Source organism: Chionomys nivalis, chromosome 9 (genome assembly GCF_950005125.1).
Source record: "Chionomys nivalis chromosome 9, mChiNiv1.1, whole genome shotgun sequence".
In the NCBI taxonomy this organism is placed as follows: domain Eukaryota; kingdom Metazoa; phylum Chordata; class Mammalia; order Rodentia; family Cricetidae; genus Chionomys; species Chionomys nivalis.
In genome coordinates this window covers 11,900,192-11,926,539 of record NC_080094.1, presented here as the reverse complement: position 1 = coordinate 11,926,539, position 26,348 = coordinate 11,900,192, and the positions used below count along the sequence as shown (strand labels likewise).

The 26,348-nt window shown below is 51.4% G+C and overlaps 1 protein-coding gene across 1 annotated transcript in view; it reads right to left on the bottom strand.

The window, feature by feature from the left end:
* The window catches only part of Prex1 (phosphatidylinositol-3,4,5-trisphosphate dependent Rac exchange factor 1), a 152,494-nt gene that overhangs the window by 77,554 nt on the left and 48,592 nt on the right, over positions 1 to 26,348 (bottom strand). The window contains exons 2-3 of the mRNA XM_057780640.1: positions 6,781 to 6,852; positions 4,551 to 4,673 (exon numbers count right to left, since the gene is read on the bottom strand). Of these exons, the coding sequence (XP_057636623.1) occupies positions 4,551 to 4,673; positions 6,781 to 6,852 (195 nt within the window). The remainder of the gene's footprint in view (positions 1 to 4,550; positions 4,674 to 6,780; positions 6,853 to 26,348) is intronic.

Genomic DNA, 26,348 nt, shown 5'->3' with positions numbered 1-26,348 from the left:
GACAAGAGTATTTGGAGAGACTGCAGAACCTGTAGAAGCCTGGCCAGAGGAACTGAGTGGCTGGCAAGGGATGGACCTTGAGGGCTGTAACCAGACCCTGCTTTTAGCCAGAGCTCTCAGCTTCCTGATCCACCATGCTTGTCCCACCAATGGTGGACGTCATCCTCTGAACTGTGAACAAAATCAAAATTTCTCCTTAAATTGTTCTCATCTGGTACTCTCTCAGTGATGTGAAAAGTGACCGATAGGCAGCCAATCAGAGAGTTCCCTGTCCTGGCAAGGGTGATCAACAGGGGCCCTTAAAGAAGCATGGTGTTCTGGAAGAGACATACGGGCTACCTCAACCATCATAAGAGATGCCCCTATATACCACCACTACCCTCTAAGAATAAAACCAATACATGGGAAACAGACCAAGGACAGAGAAAAATGATCCTAAAAATGTCATAGGGTACCTGGATCTAGTGATGCCTGAAACCAAGTCACACCCCAAAAGATTTATTTTGCTGACATGCACCAAAAATAGACCTTTCTTCACTGAAGCCTAAGTTACTGCTTTTGTCAAAGATAGTAAAGAGCCTCTTGACCAGTCTTTGTGTGCGTGTGCGTGCGTGTGCGTGTGCGTGTGTGTTTCTCTTGTGACTCACATACATGAACACAAAACCCACAGAGACCAGAAGAGGGCATCAGATCCCCTGAAGCTGGAACTACAGGTGAGCTGCTGACTGGGCGCAAAATCATCTTCTAAGAAGAAAATGCAAAGCTCAAGGCTCGAACATAATGAAATGACATCTCCCTGCCACCTCCATCTACACCACCATGAGCCAGGCCAGAAGACAAGGAAAGGTCTGGCTCTTCCTATACGGCAACCCCAGTCAATGGCAATGAAGCTGGAGATGCTGGCACTCTGGTCAGAGACAGAACACTATGATTGATTGGTAATGTCTGCTACGGGTGCAGACAGGGAAGTAAGGGAAAGGACAATCTCTTAGGTCACCCCTTCCTTCAGCTTGCCAGAAGGGCAGGGCCCAGACTTGCTGCCTGGAGCAGCTAGGAGTAGCAAGTAGCACCATGGTGGCCTGAATAAGAATGCCCACCACAGGCTCACAAGATTTGAATACTTAGACTCCAGGGAGTGGTACTACTTGAAAGAATTAAGAGGTGTGGCCTTGTTGGAGGAAGTGTGTCACTGGGGATGGGCTCTGGGGTTTTAAAAGCCCAAGCCAGGCCCCGTGCCACTCTCTTCCTGGTGTCTGCAGATCTGGATGTAGGTGTCAGCTACCTCTCTAGCACCATGGTCTGCCTGTGTGCCACCATGCTTCCTGCCATGATGAAGACGGATTAAACCTCTGAAACCGTAAGTGGGCCCCAATTAAATGCTTTCTTTTATAAGAGCTGCTGTGGTCAGGGTGTCTCTTTAGAGCAATGGAACACTGACTAAGAAAAGTACGTACCCTCCCCTCCTCAGATCCAGTTCAGCCACCCACTGCCCTCACAGCAAGCTGCCCGGCCACAGCTCAGGCCTTGGTCTGTGGATGCAGACCCTGCTCTGACACCATCAAGTCCCTGTGTGTAAGGCTTGCCTCTCCTAGGAGCAGAGGAGCTAAGTGTTCTTCCAAGAAGGAAGACAGACACATGACTAGACACACAGATGTGGTGGGTAAGGACATTCAGCCATGGGTTAAGAGGACCCAGCTACCAGGGGAGCCATGTGGGTTGTCACAGCTGTGAAAATACCCAGGAGAAGATGTTTTCAGCTCCAAACCATAGGAAGACCTAGACCCAGAGAAGGGCACACACAACAAGTCATTGTATAGGGCATATCCCTAATATTGCATGTGGCACTAACATATACCTGGACACTTACGTGAAAAACATCCTGTGTTTTCCTGTTTGCTGCATCCAGTAACCCTGACCCTGAGTGGTCCCCAGAAGCATCTAGTCACACCACAGACCCTGCCCCTCATATCTGTCACCATCTGTGTGGCATCTAAAGAGATCTCTGTTACTCCTCGTGTCACCTATCTAGCAGGATGTCAGCAGAAGGGAGCAGGTCTGCCTTGCCTAGTGGCACTCAGATTTCTACATGTATTTTAGGAGCCAGTGTCACAGCTGTGACAGATTCCAGCATCAGAATGTCTCAGGTTTAATCCCAGTTCTGACACTGACTACTTACCCAAACTCAGACTAGAATTTAGTCTCTCTGGGCCTCAGTTTCCCCATCTGTACAATAGGTAGTGACAGTAACCATCTTCAAAAGCTATTGAAATTTGGAGACACCGAGTTCCACTCTTTAGCCCAGGCTGGCCTTAAACACTACATAGTCCAGGCTGGCTACACATTTGAGGCAATCCACCTGCCTCAGTTTTCCCAGGCTGGGAATACAGTTGTGTGCCACCTCCCCAATAATGGTGCAGTTTTAGCAAGCTGGTAAGCGTGGGGCTCTTAGAATGATACCCTACACAGAGGAAAGGGCCAGTGGGTGCTTGTTTATGCAAACTCAATACACAGTAGTTGTAGCTGGGGGTGCAGATTCTTTCTAAGGACTGAGTGGGTAGCAGAGGGTCTGTAGCCTGGCCAATTCCTACTCCCACAGCCTAGATGCTGCCTGGGGTTCCCAGGAAGGTAAAAATGAAGAATAAAGCCAAATGTGACCTTTGTGGCTAGAGCGGATACCATGCTGCCCCGTGGGTACACCAGTAACAGCATGGTTCTGTTTGCTGGCAATGGCCACTAAATCCCTGCTAGGATCCGGGGGCTAAGAAAATGACTGCCTGCCCCAAAGTGGGCCCCTTCATTGCCACTGTGCACAGCTCCTAAGGTCACCCCAACTCTGGCACCTTCCCAGATGGTACGCAGCTTCGGTCTAGACAAGCGTGGCACTCGGTTGACCTCATCAGCTACTCCCAGAAAGCCACCTGCACACCTGCCTCCAGCTACTGGAAAAATCCCAAGCCATCATGACTCACCCCCCAGCATGGGGGCAGAGAAAGTGAGGGTGCTACATTTTAAATTAAAACATGATTTGAAATTAAAAACACTGACTCATGCTGAGCAGCCTGGAGGCTGCTTTCTCGGCTGCAGAACTGCCTGCCGCAGGAGGGGTTCAGCCAGGTGTGCGGGCAAAGTCAGGGTCTCCTCCATCCAGCTGCCTCTATTTTTTCCCCCAGTTTTTGAGACACAGTCTAAGTAGCCCAGGCTGGCCCAGAACTCCTGCTCCCCCTACCTCAGCCTCCCAAGCACTGATATTACAGCTCTGCACCCCACAGATTCCTGGCCCAGGAATCTTCAGGCGGCCTTGGCATGCGGCAGCACAGATGCTCTCCGCTGTGCCAATGTCACCTGAGTTCCTTCTGTCTGCTGCAGCAGCCATCCACTGTCCCCTCCAGCAGGGACACCACTCCCCCTGCTAAGTATGTTTATTCACGGTTTTTAAATGAACTGATCCCAGTAATCCCAGCAGGCAGATGCAGCGGGGACCTCAACCTCGGAGCGTGAATATGTAACCTGCAGAGATCTGGTTCACCATTTCTATATCCAGTTCTGTTGTCAAACATGTGGTGACAACCTCGGGCTTGTCCTTCCTCTGTTTGCTGGCCCATGGAGCAGGCAGATGAACTTGAGCTAGGCTCTTATTTCTTTCCTCCTCTTTTTTTTTTTTAATTTAATTTCTAGTGGGTGTTGTGGCCCATAACTTTAATATCAGCACTCAAGACAGAGGTGGACAGATCTCTGAGTTCAAAGCCAGCCCTATCTATATAGCAAGTTCCAGCCAGCCAGAGTTAGATGGTGAGACACTGTCTCAAAAAATACAATAATATAAAACAGATTATCTGTCGAGGCACAAGAGTGGCATGTCACATATGCAGAGATCAGAAAACAATTTACTGGAGGCAGACCTTTCCTTCCAACATGTTGGTCCTGGGGATCAAATGCTGGTCACTAGCTTCGGTAGCAAGTGTTCTTACCTGCTGAGCCATCTCACCTGCCTTATAGGAACAGACCATCAAGGTCTCTTATCCCTGTATTACCTAAAAGGAGACCTGCCAGGGGGACAGTTTAGAATGTTCTAGACTAACAAAGAGACTGTATGGCTGGGTGAGGGGTTAGGTTCCAGGAAGTGGCAGGCCTGAAGAGATGTGGGGAATTTATTCTGACAAAGTGGGGCTAATGAAAGTTCTAGAAGAGGGGAGAAGCAACCAGATTTGTGTTTCCAGAGGACCTCGAGCAGCTCAGAGGAGAGCCTGTTTCCAAACTCTTGACCCAGGGCTCTGGGCCTGGGGAGGTCAGAAGAGCAAGGCCTACTGAGGCCCAGGGGCTCACACAAGCTCACTAAGAGCCTAGCATGAGACCCAACAGTCCAAGGTCTGATGACTGTGCACAGGCCATGCCCTGTAGACTCTTGGGAGGTGACTGGGAGACCCAGACCATAGGGACAGGCACACAAACACCACAACAGAGCCAATGCTGACTGAAGGCTCAAACTCGGGTCCACAAGCTTTCACAAGTGTTCCCACCCACTGACCCTTCCCCCCAGCCCCCATACTCACAAATTTCAAGAAAACGTTTCCAAGTTCGTGCTGAGACTGAGGCTCGGGCTGTAAGCAGTACTCCAGGGCGGCCAGAAAGTCCTTATGCACCTCCAAGATGTCCTCGATGTTGGAGAAAAGGATCTAGGAGGGACCGAGAGGTCAAAGTCAATCGGGGTTCAGAGAGAGCAGGGCCATTCCCAGAAAAGCCTGCACCCCAGAGTACATTAACAAGCAACAGTGGGTGAAGTTCTCCTGAGCCAGGCAGCAGCCACACAGGCAAGTGGCAGATCTGGTCTGGATTGGCAAACTCACTGGTAACACCCCAATCTCCACAGGGAAGAAGCCATTCCTGGCCCCAATTTGCCGTTGAGAACTGGAAGCTCGGAGAGCAAGCACTGACATCCCAGCCAGTCAGCTGTGGAGGTGTCAGAGCACCACTCCCTGCAGGCCACACCTGTAATCTTCAGACCTATCAAGCCACCAGCAAGCGCACTCCCATGGCCCTACTCCCGTAACAGTGCACGGTCAAAGGACAGGGCAGAGGGTCAGAGCCTGCTCCTCAGTCACTGCCAGACCTAGAGCAGCCAGAAGCCCACGTCCTGCTCCACCCTGGTGGGGACTGTTTATCACAGAAAGGTGGCCAGGGGAATCGTCTGGCCACTGTTCACTTTCCCTTCAGCCTAGTTCAGCTCCCGTGGTTGAACCTGGTTCTGCTGAAGGTGACATTCTAGACCTTGATGTCAGACTTACTTTGTGAAAGGACTGCAGAAGTGTCCGTCCCTTGACTGTATACCCAAAAGAAATGAGAAATGCCCACTCAAAAGGCATACTGAGAAATGGTCAGAACAGCCCCTAGGGGAAACAGCATAGGAGACTAGACTGTGGAACGGGAGCAGTGTGGATGTTCCTGAGCAAGGGAAAGCGTGGGCCAGGGCCGCACACTGCAACACAAACGATTCCACAGATGTGTGACAAAAGGCACCAGACACAAAAGGTTTCTTGTCATAAAGTTTAAGAACAGGCAAAAACCGGGCTGCACATGGCAGCGCACCCCTCTGATCCCTGAAATCGGGAAGCAGGGGCAGGAGAATCTCTGAGTTCGTGGCCAGCCTGAACTACAGCGCGAGTTCCAGGACAGCCAGGGCTACACAGACAAACCCTGTCTTTAAAAAAGACAAGACAAAAATAATCAATGGCAGTGGAAGCCTCATCAGTTGGGGGAGGGCTGGCTGGGAGGGGCGGTGAGCCCGCTGGACATGGACACTCCCCTTGCCTTCACTGGACAAACCCGGGTGTGACACAGCTCGCTAATCCCTAAGACTTACAGCCCTTGTTGAACGGCGGCTAAGACCTGACAGAAAGGCGATTTCTTAAAAACTAAGAGTGTGCAATTTTAAGAGATAGTACCGGCTTTCAAGTTATAACATAAGTACATAATAAATCAGTAGAATAAAATGTAAAAGCTCAGTGAATATCTGTTGAGTGGATGGATGGACGGACGGACGGATGGATGGATGGATGGACGGATGGACAGATGGATGGACAGACAGATAGATGAAGCAATAGGTCCCAGAGAACAGGCATCCCTTTACCATCCCCACCATCTCATCCTTCGGGACCAGCTGTGCAGTGGCAATGCCTTCCAGCCCAGTAAAAGAGCAGGTTAGAATTCTTAACATACATGTAATTGACAAGAGTCAGGACATTAGGAGGGGTCATCTCTGACCACAGAGATGGTGAATCCTGGGTACTCCAGATACACATAGCCCCTCATGTCTATTTCCTCTTGGTCCAGGCCTTTCAGAGCACAAAATAAAAGGTTTCTAGAAATCGAGGTCAGAGCGCTGGCCAGCACAGGCCTCAGAGGCACACAGATGGCCCATTGATACTGCTCAGACTCCCCAGCGCCACAGCCAGAATGAAGCCGGTCCAATGACTCATGGGCCTCTCTTGATAGCTTGTGCCCACTGCAGGGATAGGAAGGCAGCAGGAGGCACCAGGCTCCCAGGACACTTGGGGAGAGATTTTTCAGAGGCACCACAATGGACGGGAGGAGGTGAGAAGGCAAAATGGGGGCTGGGGTGCAGTCTCTCTCCCAAGGGAGGCCTTCCAGGGCTACAGAGAGCAAACTGGGGGTAGGAGGCAGGCAGTGCCCAGGAGCAAGGCCTCTGAACTCCTGGAGTTTAGAATCACCCGGAAGGAGCAGGGCCAGCAGCAGCAGCAGCAGCAGCGACACACGAGCCCTCACCTTGACGTTCTCCTCTGTGAGGCCCTTCTCCACTGAGTCGGCCACATTCTGCCTGATGCGCTGCAGGAAGGCCTGTGAAAACAAGAGCAAGTAGAGATAAGTGGCCACACCCCATCCTGGACACCCCTGCCAGAGGAACACGGGTTCAGATGCTGACCAGGACCTGAGAGGTTGTACGGTCCAGGTACACGGGTAAGGACTTAGAAGAGGTGCACACTGCTGACAGCCTACTTTCCTGGGCAGCCCCACCCCACCCCCTGCTGCTCAGTGAAAACCTTACTGAGCATCTGCAAGGTTCCACCTGTGTGGAGCTAACACAGAGCCCCACCCCCCATCCCCCAAACCTACAGTCTAAAGAAACACACTCATAACCCGCATCCTCACACAAATACCTCACAGACCACCCAACAATGACCCGTTTCTGTAGTGTTTTCCCTTTTATGCTTTAAGACATTTATATGACTCAAACAAAAAATAAAATAAAATGTCAAAAACAGGACGCATCTCTTTTATACCCCAGCCCTACCCACTGAGGCCCTCACTGTCCCCATGGGAACCTCACTCATGGTGTCCCAGATGGCCACACGCACAAGCATGTGCTCACATGCACACACATCTATTCCCACTGTCTCCTCTCCACACTAAAACAGCAGCACATGAGACACTCTAAACCGACTGAGTGCTCACACAAGACAGAGCCACTGCCCTTCCCCTGCACATGGGGCCGGTGAGAAGATGGCTACCCAGAGTCACCAGACGGGATGGCATGATGGTGGAAGGGGGCTGGGATGAAACTCCACCCCCTTCTGCATGTTGGACAGGCATTCTAGTACTGGGCTGCACCTCTAGCCCACACCCCTCCTTTTTTTGAGAAAACGAAATTAGGAATTTTTGTTGTTTGTCTGTTTTTTGTTTGTTTGGTTGATTGGTTTTGGTTTTTCGAGACAGGGTTTCTCTGTGGCTTTGGAGCCTGTCCTGGAACTAGCTCTTGTAGACCAGGCTGGTCTCGAACTCACAGAGATCCGCCCGCCTCTGCCTCCCAAGTGCTGGGATTAAAGGCGTTGCGCCACCATCGCCCAGCTTGGTTTTGGTTTTTCAAGACAGGGTTTCTCTGTAGCTTTGGAGCCTGTCCTAGAACTAGCTCTTATAGACCAGACTGCCTCAAACTCCCAGAGATCCACCTTCCTCTTTCTCCTGAGTGCTGAAACTAAAGGCATATGCCACCACCACCTGGCTTTTGAAATTAGGAGTTTTTACATGTCTCCTAATTCAGTTTCCCTTCCTCCTTCCCTGTACCCTCCCATTCTTCTTTATATTTTGGCTGGCCTAAAATTCAATCCTCCTGCCTCCATATCCCCGGTGCTGGGGTTACAGATGTGGCTTCTGGAGTAAGACCTGTCACTGGGAAGAAGTAGATGTCATGGGTTCAGGGTAAGAGTGGAGGAAACAGAGTGTACCGAGGAGAGATGGTGGAGTGTACCGAGGAGAGATGGTGGAGTGTACCCAGGAGAGATGGTGGAGTGTACCGAGGAGAGATGGTGGAGTGTACCCAGGAGAGATGGTGGAGTGTACCCAGGAGAGATGGTGGAGTGTACCCAGGAGAGATGGTGGAGTGTACCCAGGAGAGATGGTGGAGTGTACCCAGGAGAGATGGTGGAGTGTACCCAGGAGAGATGGTGGAGTGTACCCAGGAGAGATGGTGGAGTGTACCCAGGAGAGATGGTGGAGTGTACCCAGGAGAGGTGGTGGAATGTACCGAGGAGATGTGGTGGAGTGTACCCAGGAGAGATGGTGGAGTGTACCCAGGAGAGATGGTGGAGTGTACCGAGGAGATGTGGTGGAGTGTACCCAGGAGAGATGGTGGAGTGTACCGAGGAGATGTGGTGGAGTGTACCGAGGAGAGGTGGTGGAGTGTACCCAGGAGAGGTGGTGGAGTGTACCCAGGAGAGATGGTGGAGTGTACCCAGGAGAGGTGGTGGAGTGTACCCAGGAGAGGTGGTGGAGTGTACCCAGGAGAGGTGGTGGAGTGTACCCAGGAGAGATGGTGGAGTGTACCCAGGAGAGGTGGTGGAGTGTACCGAGGAGAGGTGGTGGAGTGTACCCAGGAGAGGTGGTGGAGTGTACCCAGGAGAGGTGACGGCAGCTACAGAGCTTGGGTGGGACAGACAGCAGAGGAGGACCTACTGTGGAAGCTACAGGGATAGCTAAGGATGGAAAGTACATGGAGGAAGAGAGAGACCCAAGTCAGAACCTAAGGGAAACTGAGGCTAGCTTACCACAGAGACTTCCGGCTCAGGATGTAAGGGCTGGCCCAGGTTAACTGGGCAATGGTCACATAGAGATCCCTGGGAAAATGAGTTAATAGACTTGTCCCAGCCCAGGGGACCCATCAGCTATCAACCTGTCACATCTGGTTACAGTGTGGGCCCAAGGAGACTGAGCCAGGCAAGCGTGTGGTCTCCCTGTCTAGGGTTAAGAGCATGTCCCATCCCACCACGCTTGTCTAAGGAGATTCCCCACATGCCAGGGAGACGGCAGGGACTGCGCTGGTATCGGGGAGGCAGAAGCAGGTGACAAAGGCACTGTCGGATCCTTTTCCATCACCCGGACTGACACCCATGATGGCCTCATAAACAAAGCCATCATGTAGCTACATGGGCTGGTATACACGGGCTGGTATTATACACAGGCTGGTATTCACGGGCAGGCCACAGGTGGAAAGTGGCCTTGTTTCCACCCACAAGCCACAGGGTTGTAGATCATGGTTCTGAACTAAACGCCATCACTTCACTGAGGAGCCTGAGTCTGTAGGTCCACCTGATTCCCAGAAGCACAGACATCAAGAACCCAATCTACAGCGCCCAAGCACACCCGACCATGGCCTTCCCAGTCCTAACTTCCCATGGTCCCACAGTGTCTACAATGACACCTCTGCCTCCAGGGGGATCCAGTCTCCTCATCCCTCAGGATCCCTTAAAAAGCCAGTCAATGTTGAGTGCAACTCTCTGTGACTCTCTGATATGAAGCTTAAGGCCCTGACTTAGACTCACCAAGGAGCCACATTCACGACCCTCAGTGTGGCTGACACCACCACGGGCTGGGGTGCCAGACTGAATTACAAGCAGCAAGCGAGATGAGCACAGTGTTCCTCTCTCTCTTCTTCCTCACACTTCAGCCACCACACCACGCACACCCCACCCCCACCATAATGGGCTGCACCCTTGAACTGTGAGCCAGAGCAAGTTCCTCCTGTTCTAAATTACTGTGGCCAAGTCAGTGTCTCTGCAATGAGAAAAGCAACTAACACTCCTGTCTTCTGGCTTGTTTGTTTGTTTAAGTTCAGATCTTCCTTACACTCTACCCTCCCACTGCAGATGCACTCTCATGCCTATCCTTGCCCCAGGACCTGGGCACTCGCTCTTCCTGCTGACACCAGCTCTATCTTATCCGTCACCTCCTCCAAGAAGTCCTCCCTACCCTCTGCAGTCAATACCTCTCTACATTGAATTATTTAAAAATTGAGCTCAAACAACCTTTTAAGAATAAAACCGGTCACACACACACACACACACACACACACAAAAAAAAAAAAAAAAAAAACCAAGAGTGGGGCTGGGATGGAATCATAACCTCTAATGGTCAGGTTCAAAACCACTGGGTTTGGGTTAAACCACAGATCTTCCTCCATTCTGCTGTGTGACCTCAGGAAAGTGAACCAGCTTCTCTGAATCTTAGCTTACGCTCCCCAAATATGAAGAGAGAGAGAGTGTGTGTGTGTGTGTGTGTGTGTGTGTATACATGTGTATGTCAGTGTGTATGTTTGTTTCTATGGTGTGCATATATGTGTGTGATGTGTATGTATGTGTGTGTCTATGTATATATGTGTGTTAGTATGTGTTCATGCATATGGTGTGTGTATATATATGTGTGTGGTGTGTATATATGTATTGTTGGTATGTGTGTGATATGTGTGTATATATGTGAGGGTTGTATATGTATGGTATATGTATATATGTATGTGATATGTATGTGTGATGTGTGTATGTGTATACATGTATGTTAGTATGTGTTCATGCATATGGTGTGTATATATGTGTGTGGTGTGTATATATGTATTGTCGGTGTGTGTGTATATGTGTGGTTGTGTGTTATGGTGTGTGTATATATGTGTTTGGTGTGTGTTTTGTAAATGAAACAGCATAAAGTGACATAGATCAGAAAGGCAGGGACTTCACATCTCTCACGCTGGACTCATTGGTCTCTCGTGGCCAAGAGCAGTGTCTGGTCGGCAGCAGACACTCCAAAATCAACAAAAGACACGAGGACAGACGCAGAACAGGAGCCTCAACTCAAGCCCCTGGACGTCAGCTAAACTTGATTTCTGAACGAACATAGGACAAGGGTATGGGGGAGAGGTTTCTAGAGGGTACAGCAGCCAGGCCTGGGGTGCCATGGGAAGCTGTCTCCAGCCACCCAGACAGGGAGACAAAGGTAGCCCCGCCCAGCACAGGCGCCTGGCAGGAAGCATGAGTGCCGCTGGGCTGACCTAGATGGAGCTTCCTGTCCGCTTTCTTCACGGGAGCTGGACCTACTGCTATTGTGCTGGGACAATGGATGGCTCGGGCCACCCACGGAGGACGTGCACACAAGCCAACAAGACAGGCACTGGGCACCAAAAACAGCTCGTGACATGGGAAGAATGGGCCAGTGGGGGCTCTGAGCCTGGTCACAGCAGCCCCAGTACCACACCAAGCCTGCAGGCAGTGCTGGTATCCTCTGTACTGATGGGGCTGCTGAGGGACCCAAGGCATAACGGCAGAGGAACACTCAGATGAAGGCAGTTCACATCTTGGGGACCTCCCTGAAGCAAGACACCATCCTGAGATGCTCCCTACAGCTCCCCCAGGGCCCTGTCCACCCCTGGACCACCCAGTCTCTCTGCATCCATCCAGTCCCCTCATCCCAAAATGACAGCAATTATGACATACATCAAGGATACAGTAAATGGTAGACTCATCACCACACAGATTGAGCAAGCTCTAGCGAGGTGAGAGCTCCTCAAAGGCCAACCATGAAGCCAGGAGAGGCGGAACAGGCTGTCCAGGTGTGTTTAGGGATCTGGGGCACTGAGAACAATCCACATCCTAATCTGTGCTGCAGTCACAGGTGATTGAGGATACAGGGTCCCAGAAGCATGGCAGGGGTGAGCCCGTGTTCGCACCTGCCACATGGACACCAGGCTCAATTCCACACAGGCTTCTACCCTGCCTGTGCTCATATGCACCTATAAGCAATGTCAGGTGCCACCTCTGGTGCCACGTGCAGGACAAGGTTAACAGGTCTCAGCCATGCCTGGAAAGAACTGGTCCACTAACAGATGAAGAACCTGAACAGGGTACACTCCAGGCAAGTGGGAGGTGGTGGACTAGAAGAAGCCTGCTGGAGACAGCAAGCCCACACACAGTCTACCTCTTCCCCCATTTAGCTGTGGCAGACATCACCAATCAATCACACCTACTTTCCTGCTCAACCATAGTTCTGGAAACCTCTGCATCAAAAGCCTCGCTTCCTAGAACCTCCACCTCTGGTCTTAGTGACCAGAAGGCAAGATGCCATCTCCCCACATGGTATGAGGCTTAAGTGGCCACCAGGTGACTTGCTCCACAATGCAAACACCTGTCTCTTGCTATGGAATAATCTTTGTGTACACTATGAAGATGTGTCCTTGCCAAGGAACCTTCTGATTGGTTTAATAAAAGAGGTGACTGGGCGATAGTTAGGCGGGAAAAGATTAGGTGGAGAGTCAAACTGACAGGATGCGGGGAAGAAGGGCAGAGTCACAGGAGTCTGAGGAATCTCGAGGAGACCCCACGAGACACAGAGCGAGCAGGATGGGAAGTACATACACGAGATAAATGAGCCTCAGGGCAGCACAGAGATTAATAGAAATATATTAATTTAAGCTATAAGAGCTAGTTAAAAACAAGCTTAAGCTATCAGCCAAGCATTTATAATTAATATTAAGTCTCTGTGTGGTTATTTGGGAGAGCAGCTGGCAGGACAGCAAAGTTTGCATACAGCTTCTCCCTCTACTGTAGTAGGAGGCTGTTTGGCCACTTGTTCATTTCCCAGCCGCTGGTTCATTTCTGGGCCACCCAGACTCCCTAAATAACCACACAGAAACTGTATTAATTAAATCATTGCTTGGCCCATAGCTTAAGCATATTTCTGGCTAACTCATATCTTAAATTAACCCATTTCCATTAAACTGTGTATTGCCACAAGGCTATGGCTTACCAGGTAAAGTTCCAGCATCTGACTCTGGTGGGGCAGCATGGCTTCTCTCTGACTCCACCTCCTTTCTCCCAGCATTCATTTAGCTTTTTCCACCTATCTCTATTCTGCTCTGCACAGGCCCAAGATGGTTTCTTTATTAACCAATGGTATTCACATCATACAGAGGGGAATCCCACATCACTGTACTCCCATGCTTTCTGGTGTGCCTACTCCCAGGCAGGCCACTTCTCTGAATCCATGTGTGACTCCTGGGGACCCCAGCTGTTCCTTCCCCTATATAGTCACAAACATGAGGACTGTCATAGCACATAGTACAATACTGCACCAGTGTCAAGTGTCCCCCTGTCAACAAGGTTCCCTGAAGGTACAGGGTGAGTTCTGAGATGGTGACTCCATCTGCCAGGTTCGGGTATGTGAGTCCCCCTTAGGGACAGAGAGGCTGCCTAGCTCAGGTGTACAAATTGCTCTAGGGTAAAATGGCTGGATAAAGATTAGGGACCCAGACTCCTCGCAATGAGCATCAAGCAGACCTACAGCTTGACTGAGCCAAGTTCAAATAGCAGGCCAGAGCTCCCCTGGCCCCACACCCAGAAGGAGGCACACAGGCTCTCAATGGTTCTCACACCAAGGTCTCAGACCGCCAGGGAGGCCTTCTTGTCTGTCGATTCTACGAGGCAGACTGAGTTCTGGGGATGAAGAGACAGCACCTGTCACCCAAACCAAAACCTGAACACGGACAGTGGCTCCCACATACTGCTGGGACACACAATGCATGTGTCTTTACAGTCCCCAGAGCTAGGGACCAGCAGGAAGATAGGCATAATTGACTAGGGATGTCTGCTGCAGTTGCAGGGCCGAAGAGCCTTCCTCAGGAGTTACCCATCACAATCCAGACCAAAACCTGCCCTGGCCATGTGACCCTGGGAGAATGGGAATCTCCTGCCCCATACCAGTCACTCAGTCCAAGCCTCATGGCTTCCTCGACACCAGTCTCCATTTAGGCCCTAACGCTCACTGTCGGATGTGTTCTGCACCTGCACACACACACACACACGCACGCACGCACGCACGGACGCATGCACGCACACCCCAGAAGACGACTGTTAGTTCCCGAGGCTGTGCACAGAGCCCTGACCTCCAAGGCCTTTCTCTCACTGTCTGCTGCCAGGCACAGAGCACAGGTCCACTCACTACAGTCTCTGCCTGCATTGCACATGGCCCATGATGTGACCTCAGGAAACCTCAGGCAGGGAGGAAGACTGGGAGGGAGGGTGAGAAACAAGAGAGAGAAGCTGGGACCTGACTGACGATCATGCCTGGAGTCCTGCTATTTTGCTTTTTGTTTTGAGACCAGGCCTTGGGTCTCTCTATCACACAGGTTGACTTCAATCTCCTGGGCTCAAGGGATCCTCCTGCCTCAGCCTCCTAAGCAGTTGGGACTACAGGTGTATGCTATCACTGCCAGCCACTCTCCAAACTTTGTAGCACCAGGAGAGAGGTGCTGTCCCGTGTGCCCATTTTACAGAGCAGGGGAACTGAGGGTGCCAAGCTGTGAAGCATTCACTCAGCACCACAGGCTAGGACGCTGTGATCTGGCCTCAAGGTGAGAACCCAGCCCAAACGCTCATCTCCAATGAGTAACTGCGAGCCACAGATGGCCCTGGCTCTCATAGCAGCCAGCAGCTGCCTGGGGACCCGCACCATCTGTCTAGAACCACTATCACAGCCTGGTGAGGATACAGGTCTCCCTGGAGATGCAGAACAGAGCAGAGCCCTGCGCTCATTCCTGGAGACAGACAATGGCAACTTGAGCTGCTGAGGGACAGGGCCTCTGTCCCCAAGGACACCCAGACCTCAGCTGGGGTGACCTCACTCGACATATGGTGAAACTTGAGAGCGCTGGTGGGGGTACCCCTCGATCACACCAAGGACAAAGGAAGTGAGGTGCCTGTGGGACTCAGCCCCCACTGTGATCCACTGAGCAAGGGCCCAAGAAAGCATAAAATGGTGAACCAATAGCACCCGGGCAGCAAATTCAGAATAAACCATCCCTTGAACAGTAATAGATCAGCCTTATAAGACAGCAGAAGGACTGCCACAGCCCACTCCCAGCAGACCCCCATAGCCAGATGTGGGGAAGTCCCCCCAAACACCCTGTGAGCCCTGCAAAAGCCCCAGTCCTATGCACCACCCACTCACAATCCCAGTTTGGATCCTAGGAAGATCATGAACCTCGTGCAAGCACAAAGATCTCATTTCCATGAATGGCATGCTATCCTATCATTCAGGGGATAGTGACACCTTCCATCCCAGCCCAGGACAGTCACACAATGACAATTTCATGACACAGAAGTCCATTTAATGACCTGGAGAAAAGCCACTGACAATCCCTTAGCCAGGACAATAACCAGGGACAGGGGCGCTCACCGGGTCTCATCTCATTTTCAGCTCAATAAACTGTCTGGGCCTCACACAGGCATGCAAGGGCCCCAATCCTGAGCAATGCAGAGTGAGCACAAAGGTCTAGTTTTGCCAATGACACGAGAGTGGGCGTGAGCACGGTGGGCGTGAGCAGGTCATTCACACACACCCCACTCCAGGCCTTAGTTTCCGCCTCTATAAAACATGGAAGGAGTGGGTACCTCAGCTGCAGCAAGCATTTCAGAGGCAAACACCACATGACACACAGGAGTGGCGCAGGCACACAATGTCCTCAACAGTGGGAGGGCTCCTAGCTCACTATAGCACTATCTGAAGATTACAGGGGTCTCCAGAGAGCGGGAGCTGGGTGTGAACGGCTCCACGCACTGTTTCCTGAGAAAGCTTTGAACACCCGTCAGTCACCACCAAGGAGTCAGACAGCCAGCGTGGCCACATGTCCCATCCTGGCTGTGCTGTGTGAGCTTAGGCTTGTTTGTGGCACTAGAGGCTGAACACAGGACCCCGTCATTCTAGGCAAGCACTCTACCACTGAGCTGCACCCCAGCTCTGCGGTCAGTTTTTATTTTACGACAGAGTGATGGCCGCTATACAACTGTCACCTTGACAGAATCTAGAACCACTGAGAATCCCTACGCATGCCCGGTGAGGGACTATCTAGATTAGGTTGAGGCAACCACCGTTCCATCGGCTGGGGTCCCGTACTACATGAAAAGGAGAAAGTGAACTGGGGACAGCATCCCTCTCCACCATGATGGACTGCACCCTGGAACTGTGAGCCAGAATAAACCTTCCAGTCCTCAGGCTGCTGCTGTCAAGGTATTCATTCTGCCACAGCAACAGTTGAGTAACTGATATAGCAAGGTTCTATCAGGTTGTCCAGGCGAGCCTTGAACTCACTCTGTTGCCAAGAGGCACGGAACTTGAAATTCTTCTGCCTCAGCCTCTCAAACAGCAGAGAGGTCAGGTCCACACTACTAGGCTTGCATTATTAGTACCTTTTGGAGTCTGTTTTCCAACCTGAACTGACTGTCTCGCCAAGTTTCCTGCAGTGACAGAGGAACAGTGTGGCCTGTCAACAGCAACAAAGCCACCTGCCACGCCCTGGACACCCTGCCCATGCCCAGCAGACTGCCCCTCCCCCCCAGCACCTCTGAGTCAATTCTGACTCTATAGAAAAGGTGACCCACTCACTGCCAGGACTTCCTGGAACCAGCGGGCTATCTGTGGGAGTGAGTAGACAGACAGTTGCTCAGCAGAGGGACTAACGGAGAGGCGGAGACAATCTAGTGTCTGAGCCGCCCCATGAAGGGATGGGGAGCTCTGCAAGCATCTGGGGGAAAGGGCATTGTAGGCAGAGGGGATAACCTGTGCAGAGGCTCTGGGGCTTCCTAGACTGCCCTGTCTGAAGCACCTGACCCTCCACCCTTTCACTTCCTCCACTGTCACGCTGGCAGACAAATCCCACACCAGAGACGCTACTTCTGTTCTCCTGTCAACCTGTTGGATTGTCCATTTAGGCTGCTGCGGTGTGCCAGAGCCTAGGGTGAAGCTCCCAGTACACATGTCTGACCCATCAGTACCTCAGTACATGCTAGATGTGATGATTTACACATCCATCAGTCATCCATCCCACATACCTTCCACCCCATCTCCCTTCCAGGTCCTGATGAGAGGCACCCACCCTGCACCCCATCAAAGAGGAACTTGAAGCAAAACCCAAGTTGCTACAACCTGCTGTGAGCCATGCAACAGTGGGGGAGGAGAGGCCGCAGAGGGGAAGCAGCCTCTCCCCACATAGCCCTACCCATTCCTCCCCTGCCAGCCCTCACCCAGGGCCCACTCAGAGCCGGCTCTACAACATGTAGCCATCCTACGGCAACCCACACCCTGTTTAGGTGGGTTTGAATATCAGATATCCCATTAATGCTACAACCCCAGCCTCTTTGGGAAAAATGGGCACATGATTCTCCAAGTGCCCATAAGGCTGCAGATAGCTGGCGTTCAGGCAGCTACCACCTTCCCCCAGGGCAAGCTCCTTTAGTTTCCCATGCAACACACTCACTGCTGGCTTATCCTTCCTTCCTGCAGCCGTGGGCACGAGGTGAGACCCTGTACTACACAGACCCAGCTAAAGGAAACCCAAGGAGGCTTCCCAAACCCATGCCCAGGGCAGACATCACTAATGGAGCACAGACCTTTTCCTGCTGAGTCTCCTCATTGTTATCCCCTAGATCCACAATCTACCTTTGAATCCCTCTTACTCAGACCCCAGCTCCCCCCCCCCCCGCCCTTTCCTTTAAGCCCTTCAATTTCTTTTTCCTGTGAACAATGGGGTCACCACAGTTTAACTAAGACAAGGGTTCTCCACCACAGTTCCTTAACATTTGATTGCTAGGAGTTTCTGTAGGGATGGTTGGAAGCCATGTGTGGGGCATGCTCCCCTGATATGAGGGTAGGTAGATCCCTGCTATGGGAGCCATCTGGCGGATTCCCTGGCTTCCTTCCTGTAGTCAGACAACTAAACCTGCCTCCAGGTATTGTCTGGGTGCGAGCCACAGCCCGCTGACCCAGCTAACAAAACTGTCACTAGAATGTGTGTCAGGGATTCAAGTGCTGGCTGTACCCCAGTCTGCTCTGAACCACAAAAACATCCCTGGGCCTTGCCTCCCTTCTCTGAGAAATGGGAACAATGAACTCTATGTCTCAGCTCCATTCTCTGGAGAGTAGAGACACAGTGGCTCTAGTGGCTTCTTTTCAGGTGATGAAATAAATATCATTGCATCTGGCAGCAGTAATGGCGACACAACCCTGATACTCAAACCCACTAGGACTTCCTCGAGTCCAGGGGACTGCTATATGCAGAATGTAGAGATATACTTAAAAAAATACAAAGAGCCTCTGCCTGCCCTGCCTGGACAGACAAAGTGGACAAAAGCACCCTGCAAGTCTCAGTCCCCAGCCTCGGTCACAGAAGCTTGCATAGCAGATGGCTGGGAGCAAAAGTGACAAGCCCACAAGCCGGCAATGTCTGGGAACAGGCCTAATTTAGGTGGCATTTCCTACCGGAATGCGAGGACAAAGGAAAGCCAGTCACTCAAGGGTCCCAGAGCGCAGGGCAAGGCAGCTGGTCATCCTAGGGTCCCAATGCTCCTGCACTCTGGGACAATGGATGGGATATGCTGTTCTCAGAAGGTCTGACACTTGACATCTGAGACGATTGTTCTGGGATCCTCCCCACACCCAGGTCCAAGGGTTAAGTTCCCCCCTCCCCAAGTCCCTAAACAATCGTCCCTGGACTGACTTTAGTCCAGCCCCTCAGTCTACCAGGGACTGTGGAGAACCAGGAGACAATGCATAGAAGAGAGGGTGACAGTCGTGGTGCTCCTAGCCGGACAGGGGGGGGGGGGCCATGTGGCTGGGGGTTTTCTTGTTTGTTCTTTGCTGGGGCAGCTGTGACCCTGGGGAGGGGAGTCCAGGGTATCCAAAGCTCCCAGGTGCGGAGCAGGTCTCAGAACAGACCAACAGGATTGCTTGGCTAAGCTCGGGTGTGAGTAAAGTTCCCACAACTTCCCCGGCATAGCCTCCTTACACCAGCCTCACCCCACTGAACAGAAGACATGAGTTCGAGGCCAGCCTGGTCTACAAGAGCTAGTTCCAGGACAGGCTCCAAAGCTACAGCGAAACCCTGTCTCGAAAAACCAAATGAAACAAAGAAAACACACCTGAGGTTCCCAATGGCTGAAGCCACAGTTCTAGAACATTTTCCAAGTGGACCGAGCTGAGTTCCAACCTCTGGGCTATCCAGCATCAAAGCAGTGACCTTCTGCAGCGTCCACTCTGGCCCAGTCTCGTGTCCCAACTGTCACTCACTTCCCACTCCTGACTCCTGATGGTAACGACACAAAAGTCATTTCCCCCAGGCTCTGTAACAGGTTCTGTGTCCCTGGGGTCTAGCACCAGCCCAACCTGTGACCAGATGAAGAGAAGGACATCTTCTGGGGGAGTACCAAGACCAAGGGGCCCAGAGACGGCAAGCAGCACGGGGCTCTCAGGGAGGCCCCACAGGCCTCCGACCACCGGGGCTGGCTGCTGGTGACCTCCCGAGCTATGGGATGGAGGAAATGACCTTGAAATGGAGAGCGCACCTGGGCTGTCTGTGGGCCCAAGGTCATCTAAGGACCTGAAGGAGATGAAGGGTCAGGTGCAGAGCCCTAGCCCACAGACCTGAGCAGCTTCTAGAAGCTGGAAAGGCGGGTCAACAGATCCCTCCTACCCCAGAAGCTCCAGGAGAACCAGGCCACCGACAACTTGACTTTAGCTCCTCAGGGCACAGCTCAGACTTCTAAGCCCCAGAACTGTGTTAGAAGTTTCTGCTGTTTGAAGCATGAACTCTGTGATGATTTGGTACAGTCATGGGGAAGAAAAAGCATGGAGGTTCCTGGGAAATAGTGGTCAGCAGCTGGCGTGGTGGCGCACACCTTTAATCCCAGGATTCAGGAGGAAGAGGCAGGGGATCTCTGTGCATTGGAGGCCAGCCTGGGCTACAGAGTGAGTTCCAAGACAAGTCAGGGCTACACAGGGAAACCCTGTCTCAAAAAGAACAAACAAACAAAGTGGATGGGGAGGAAGGGAGTGAAAGAAGGCCAGAAGCCCCCTTTCCCTCGGTTTGCCTCCAATCAATTCCAAGGCCCACTGATACAGGATACAGGAAACACCATATGCCAACGGGTGATCGGGGGTGATCCGCCCTTTCTAAGACTTTTGTTTCCTCATCTGTTCAATGTGAACAGTGCTGTAGTCACAGCTCGGGACCTGCTGCCTTGGGTTCTGAATGCGGGTCAGCCACTGGCTCTCCAGAGAAAGTGACTGATACCAGAAAAGTGACAGAAGACTTGAGAGAGGCCCTGAATGTGACCTTGACAAGCGGGCATGATGTGGCCAAGCAGGAACAATGAGAAACCAAAAGCAGGAGCATCCAAGCGGATACCTAAATGAAGCTGAAGAGTTGGCTTGGTGGGCATCTAGGGACACTGTTCCTGACACTCACAAACGCACTGAGGCAGCGGTGGCCCACCTGTGTTCAGAGTACAGCGAGGATGACTCACAGGAGCAAGGGTGAGCGGAGGAGGAAATGAACCCAGAGCCCAGCAGGAGCCCAGCAGGCAGCACCCTGTGGACCAACAAAGGGTCTTTGACTTTCCGCTGAGTAAGGCAGGAGTCACAGAGCATTGTAGGCAGGAGAAGGACCAGGTTGAGCGTGGAGGAGGAGGGGCTGGGAAGAGACAATGGCAGACTGAAAACTAGGTTCTGGTATTCTCAAGGCAGAGCCCGTGTGATTTATAAGGTGGAACGCAGGAGAGGAGAGGGACATGGAGGCTGGCTCCCTGGCCTCTGGCCTCTGGCCTCCAACACGGCTAGGCCAGAGTCACTCTTACAGAAACAGGGCAGGCTGTGTTCTGGAGGGTGTCGGGTAGAAAGAGGCCAATCTGAGGCATTTTAAGTCTGGTGGTGGAGATGGGGCCCCTGTTGGCAAATGCCAGCACAAGATGGAGTTGGCTACAAGCATGCTTGGAAGAGAGGTCTGTGCAAGGCGACCTCAGCAGGCACCATCAGGGCAGGTTGGTGGAGGAGCCCGCTGGGAGCTGAAGCCAAAAGCCCAAGAGGTAGGCTGGGCAAGCAGGGGTGGGGGTGTGAAAGCTGCCATTTGCTGTGTCCTCTGCCTCCCCCAATGTGCCACTCCCCGAGCCCCATCCACTATGGATGGGGCCCAGAAATAAGGGCAAGGTGGCTTCTGGGATTCAGAACTCTGATTCAGAGGTTCGAATCCCAGGGTTGTCTCTTCTATGCTGAGGGACCCTGAGTTGCTATCTTGACTCCATGCCTTAGTGCCTGAACAAGACTGCGGATATTTGGGACGGTGTCACATCTCCTCAGGCCCAGTTTCACCCAGAAGCTGGAGAGCCAGAAGCGGCTTAGTCAATGGGCTAAAACAACAGACCAGCCCAGGTCTGGTGCAGGCTGCCCTGCTGGGATTTTCCATAAGGTCAGAGTTGGACTCAAGGGAAGTATGTAGCCTTCTGCTACCACCCCATAGGTTGGTGCTGTGGTCTCATCCCTGGGGACAGAACTTAAGCAAGATGCAAAACATCCACTTTGTGGACAGGTACAAAGCAGGAGGGGGCAGGACGGCAAGGAAGGGCTGCTTTCCATGCTATAGCCAGGAAGGACCCCAGACAAAGAGACAAAAGAAGGGAAGAAACCTTCTTCTCCCAACCGTGGGGAGCCCAGGCCAGGCAGCGGGAGAGCAGGTACAGGGGGTCTGCAGCGAAGGCCTGCTTGATGTGTGAGCAAGGCAGCAAAACAGGACCGAGGAGCAGCCAAAGGCATCAGGGATGCAGGTCGGGGATGAGAAGAGACACCAAACCACGAGGGAGGAAAACAAAAGTCTGTTCTAAGCAGGACAGGGCAACCCTAAGAAAGAAGGACTATGTACCAAATGGCATGGAAAGATACCCCCAAGACCCTCAGTGTGCAAGGCAGAATACATCCTCCGCCTTGGGCAGTGCCAATGGTTCCATGGTGGCGGTAACTAAGGACCCCGTCTTCCCTCCCTCACATTATGAGTCTTCCTTGTCTCCATGTATGACATAAAGACCTGAGACCTGCCCAGCCTTGGGGGTCTAATGTGTGATGCTAGAGCTGGACCATCCAGACTCCAAGTTAAGGACTGCTCAGACAGCACCACCCAAAAGCTTCCCTGGCTACAGCATCTACTAAGAGAACCATGTGGGCCCCATGTGAGGCCCCACTCCGAAGCAGCCCCATACAGGCTCTCTGGCAGCCAAGGGGTACAAGGAGGTAGCACCCGGCAACCAGACACCTGCCTAGCAACAGTGTGATGGGATGACAGCTGGACTCCATGGCAACTGCAGCTGGGGCCCCAGAGGCCACATACGGCTTTTGGAGGGCGCGGGAAGGGGCTCACAGTCTCAGCTCTAAGGCAACATGACTCACAGGGCCTCACAAGTCCAGGGGATTCTGAATCGCAGGGCACAGAGCATGGGACCAGTCTGAGCTGCACGCCTCATCTCGGAGCTCTGCAGCACAGCTCCTGCATGGTCCACGGGGTATCTCTAATCACCCAGCCTCCCCTCTAGAATGCAGATCAATGCCTCCAACACACGTGCCATCACCATAGTAGTATATAAAAAACAAAAATAACAGCAGCAAACACAGGCTGTGGAGTCTGAGATACAACGTTTCATTTAATTTCCCCCAACAACTTCCTGTGGTAGCAGCTACTAGTCCTTTCCTACAGACTCGGTAACATTAGTGCTCTGCGCCAAAGACCTTCGGAGAGGCCATTCCCCAGGAGCTAAGCCACACCACAGATGGGTCCTGGCTGAGGCCGGCAGCTCCTATCATCCTCCTCTTTCTCTTCCTCTCGGCTGTCAGCATTCCAGATCCCACAGTCAAAGACACTCAGAGTCCCCAGGACTAAGACACCAACGACTACAGAAGCCATGTATCTGGGGAAGGAAGGAGGCAAGCCCCGCTAAGGACAAGAAGGAGAGGAAGTAGAGAGGGCGGACACTGGTCTGAAAGGGTGTCCACCACTCTCCAATCCACGCCCAGGCAAAGGTGGAGACAGGAAGTTCAGCTTTCGGTGGAGAAATCAAACATGCAGGTTCTTATAGCATTTTCCAGCATCAAAACCCTTGCTAGTTTGTATTATAAAAATGTCTAAGAAAAGGCAAAGAAACGAGAAAAGCCGAAACGATTTTGAGAAAGAACATTGGGACTCCCACGACTCAATCTTCAGAATGACTGTGAAGTCATAATAATTATGATGGTACACGGAATTAGGCGAAGGGCGTGGGTCCATGGAAATGAGCAGACATGTAAGCAGGCTCTCACGAAGGCAGGATGCAGCTAATCAAAGATGTGAAAGGAAGCCAATAGAGAAAGGTGGTCTTCAGCAAACAGACACAAAGTACAGACTAATGAATCTCCAACAGCACGCTTCACACAAAAGAAAATTGATAATGGCTCACACAGGCTCAAGGCGTGACTCCGTGGGTAAAGTGCTTGGTGCACAGGCTTGAGGACTCAAGTTCAGATCCACAGCACACACGTAGGAAGCCAGGCCTGGCAGCACACACCTAAAACCCCAGCACTATGGTGCATAAACAGGGAGTTCCCGGGGTCTCACTGACTGAGCCAGCTAGCCAAAACAACAAAGTTCACGTTCAGTGTGAGATTCTCCCAAAAAATAAGGTAGAAGAAGATAAACTAAGTTAGCTAAAGTTTACCTCTGGCCTCCATAAGTAATGCACAGGCATGTATACCCACACATATGTACACATACCACGTGTGCATACATCACACACATGTACACACGCATAAACCCACAGTCACCACACACATATACACCCACACAGCACATACACACATACACCACACCTACATACATTCACATTTAAAAATTTTAAAACCAGGAAGCTTAAAGAAGAAAACAAAGGGAAAATATTTTTGCAGCTTGAGGTAAAGTGAAGTGACATCAAATCACTTGTAAGTGACATTCAGAAGCACATGGGAAGATAAGTGCTAAGTCAGCATAGAAACTGTTTTTATGCTATGCAGAAGGCACAGCTAAGACAATGGAAAACAAGCTAGGGCTTGGGGGAAACGCATAAATGACATCGCAGCGAGGGACTGGAGTCCAGACCATACCCCTAACCTCAACGAAGAAACCAAAAGACCTAGCTTTAAAACTAGTGTCTTATGTGACTTCTCCTGGGGATTCACACAGAAATGCCTAACTCCAGACCGGCAGCCAGAGGCCAAAGAAACACCTCTGAACCCAGGCCCAGCTTGGTGAACCAATGAGTTCATTAGGGTACCTTCCAAGAGCAAGGGTGACCCCCAAACAGCCACATGATGCAAAAACCCATCCCAGCCTGCATGATGACTCACAGAAAAAGAAGCTGTGCCACGGGCGTCCCCATCCCCGCCACCCTTCCACCTCTGTGCATCGCAGTAGAGGTAGGAGGCAGGAGGGAACCGTGGCTAGAATCCCGTGGGGTGGGAGGGTCTGAAGGTCTTCTCTACTCTCATGATGGCCTTGTGCGAGGGATCATAGCTACTGTGACTTTGTCAACTTTTTTATTTCATTGATCTGTTTATTTGGTGGGAGCGTGAAGCAATGGTGCACCTGTGGAGGTCGAGGTCAGAGGACAGCTTGGAGGAGTTGGGGTTAAACTCAAGTCACCAGGCATGGAGACAAGCACCTTTGCCCACTAAGCCAGCTCCCTAGTCCCAGCTACTCTGATGCCAAGACAGCACCAGTAATGCCTTTCAGTCTGGAGGTCAAGGTTCTACTACATAAGCAGAAACATGAAAACTGTAGTAAAAAATCAGTCCTGAACACATGGCTATGCAAAAACAATGTGAGCAGAAGACAGGAACCTGAAAAGCTACTCAACACCACTGGTGAGGAAGAGACCAAAAGAAAAAAGAAAAAAAAGGAAACCCACAACTTGGTTCTTCTTCATGTCTATTGGAAATGACTTAAAAGGCAAACTGACAATACCAAGTGCTGTCAAGAACGTGAAAGCACCAATCTCTCAGATCCCGCTAGTGGGAGACAAGAGTGCAAAGCCACCTGCAGCTTCACATGGCGCTAAAAACGCATATTCCACACAACCCAACAAGTCCGCTCCTGGTGTTTATTCCTGAGAGGACTTGTATTCGCGGGCTAGCTGTGCGCACACACTTATCAGCAGACGTCCACATCACCCAATGACGGAGAAGGTCTCTGTGGCCCTGGATGAGTCAAGAGGCTGTGACACATTGAACCATGGGATGCTGCTGCTCTAAAAGGAACATGCTGACACACGGACACCCTGGCTGAACCCCAAGTGTTTCACGCTGAGCCTCAAAAGGTTGCATATCAAATGAGTCCCCTTGTGAGGAGAGCACAGTGAAATACATATGTTCTAGAAAATACAAAACTATAGGGCGTAAGAAACAGATGAGTGGCTGCGGGGGTGAGAACAGACCCGAGGGGTGGGTCCTCAAAGGAAACAGAAGGTTTGTGGATGACGAGTAGTTCTGTACTAGCTGTGGGACAATGGTTTTTCCCTGTAAAGATTTGTTTCTTGTACTTGTTTAATAAAATGCTGATTGGCAAGTAGCCAGGCAGGAAGTAGAGGTGGTGCAATGAGAACAGGAGAATTCTGGGAGAGGAAAGCTCAGTCTGAAGTTGTCACCCAGACAGAGAGGAAGCAAGATGTGACTGCCTCACCAAAAAGGTACCAAGCCACATGGCTAACACAGACAAGAATTATGGGCTAATATAAGTTTTAAGAGCTAATAAGAAGCCTGAGCTACTAGGCCAATCAGTTTATGATTAACGTAGACCTTTGTGTGTTTATTTGGGACTAAATGGATGTGGAACCTGGTGGGACAGAAAACTCAGTCAACATGTACTTGGTTTGCTGTGGGAAGTAACTCCACACATGTGATGTAACACACACACACACACATATACAATTTAACCTAAAAAAAGCCATTCTAAACGTTGTATCTGTTTAATATATCTCACTCTGGCTTTTCTGAATACAGAAATGCAGTAGGAAGTGAGAAGTGTATGGGTCCCTCTATGTGCACATTTCCAGGGACATCCAATAAGCCACAAGCACACAGGGCATCTTGACCTTGGTTGCTAAGAACCTGGGAGATAAACTGGTCAGGGCACTGGGGCAGGGAAAGCTCAAGGTGTGCTTAAGGAAGAAACACAAAAGGGAAATGAGAGGAGAAACCACGGG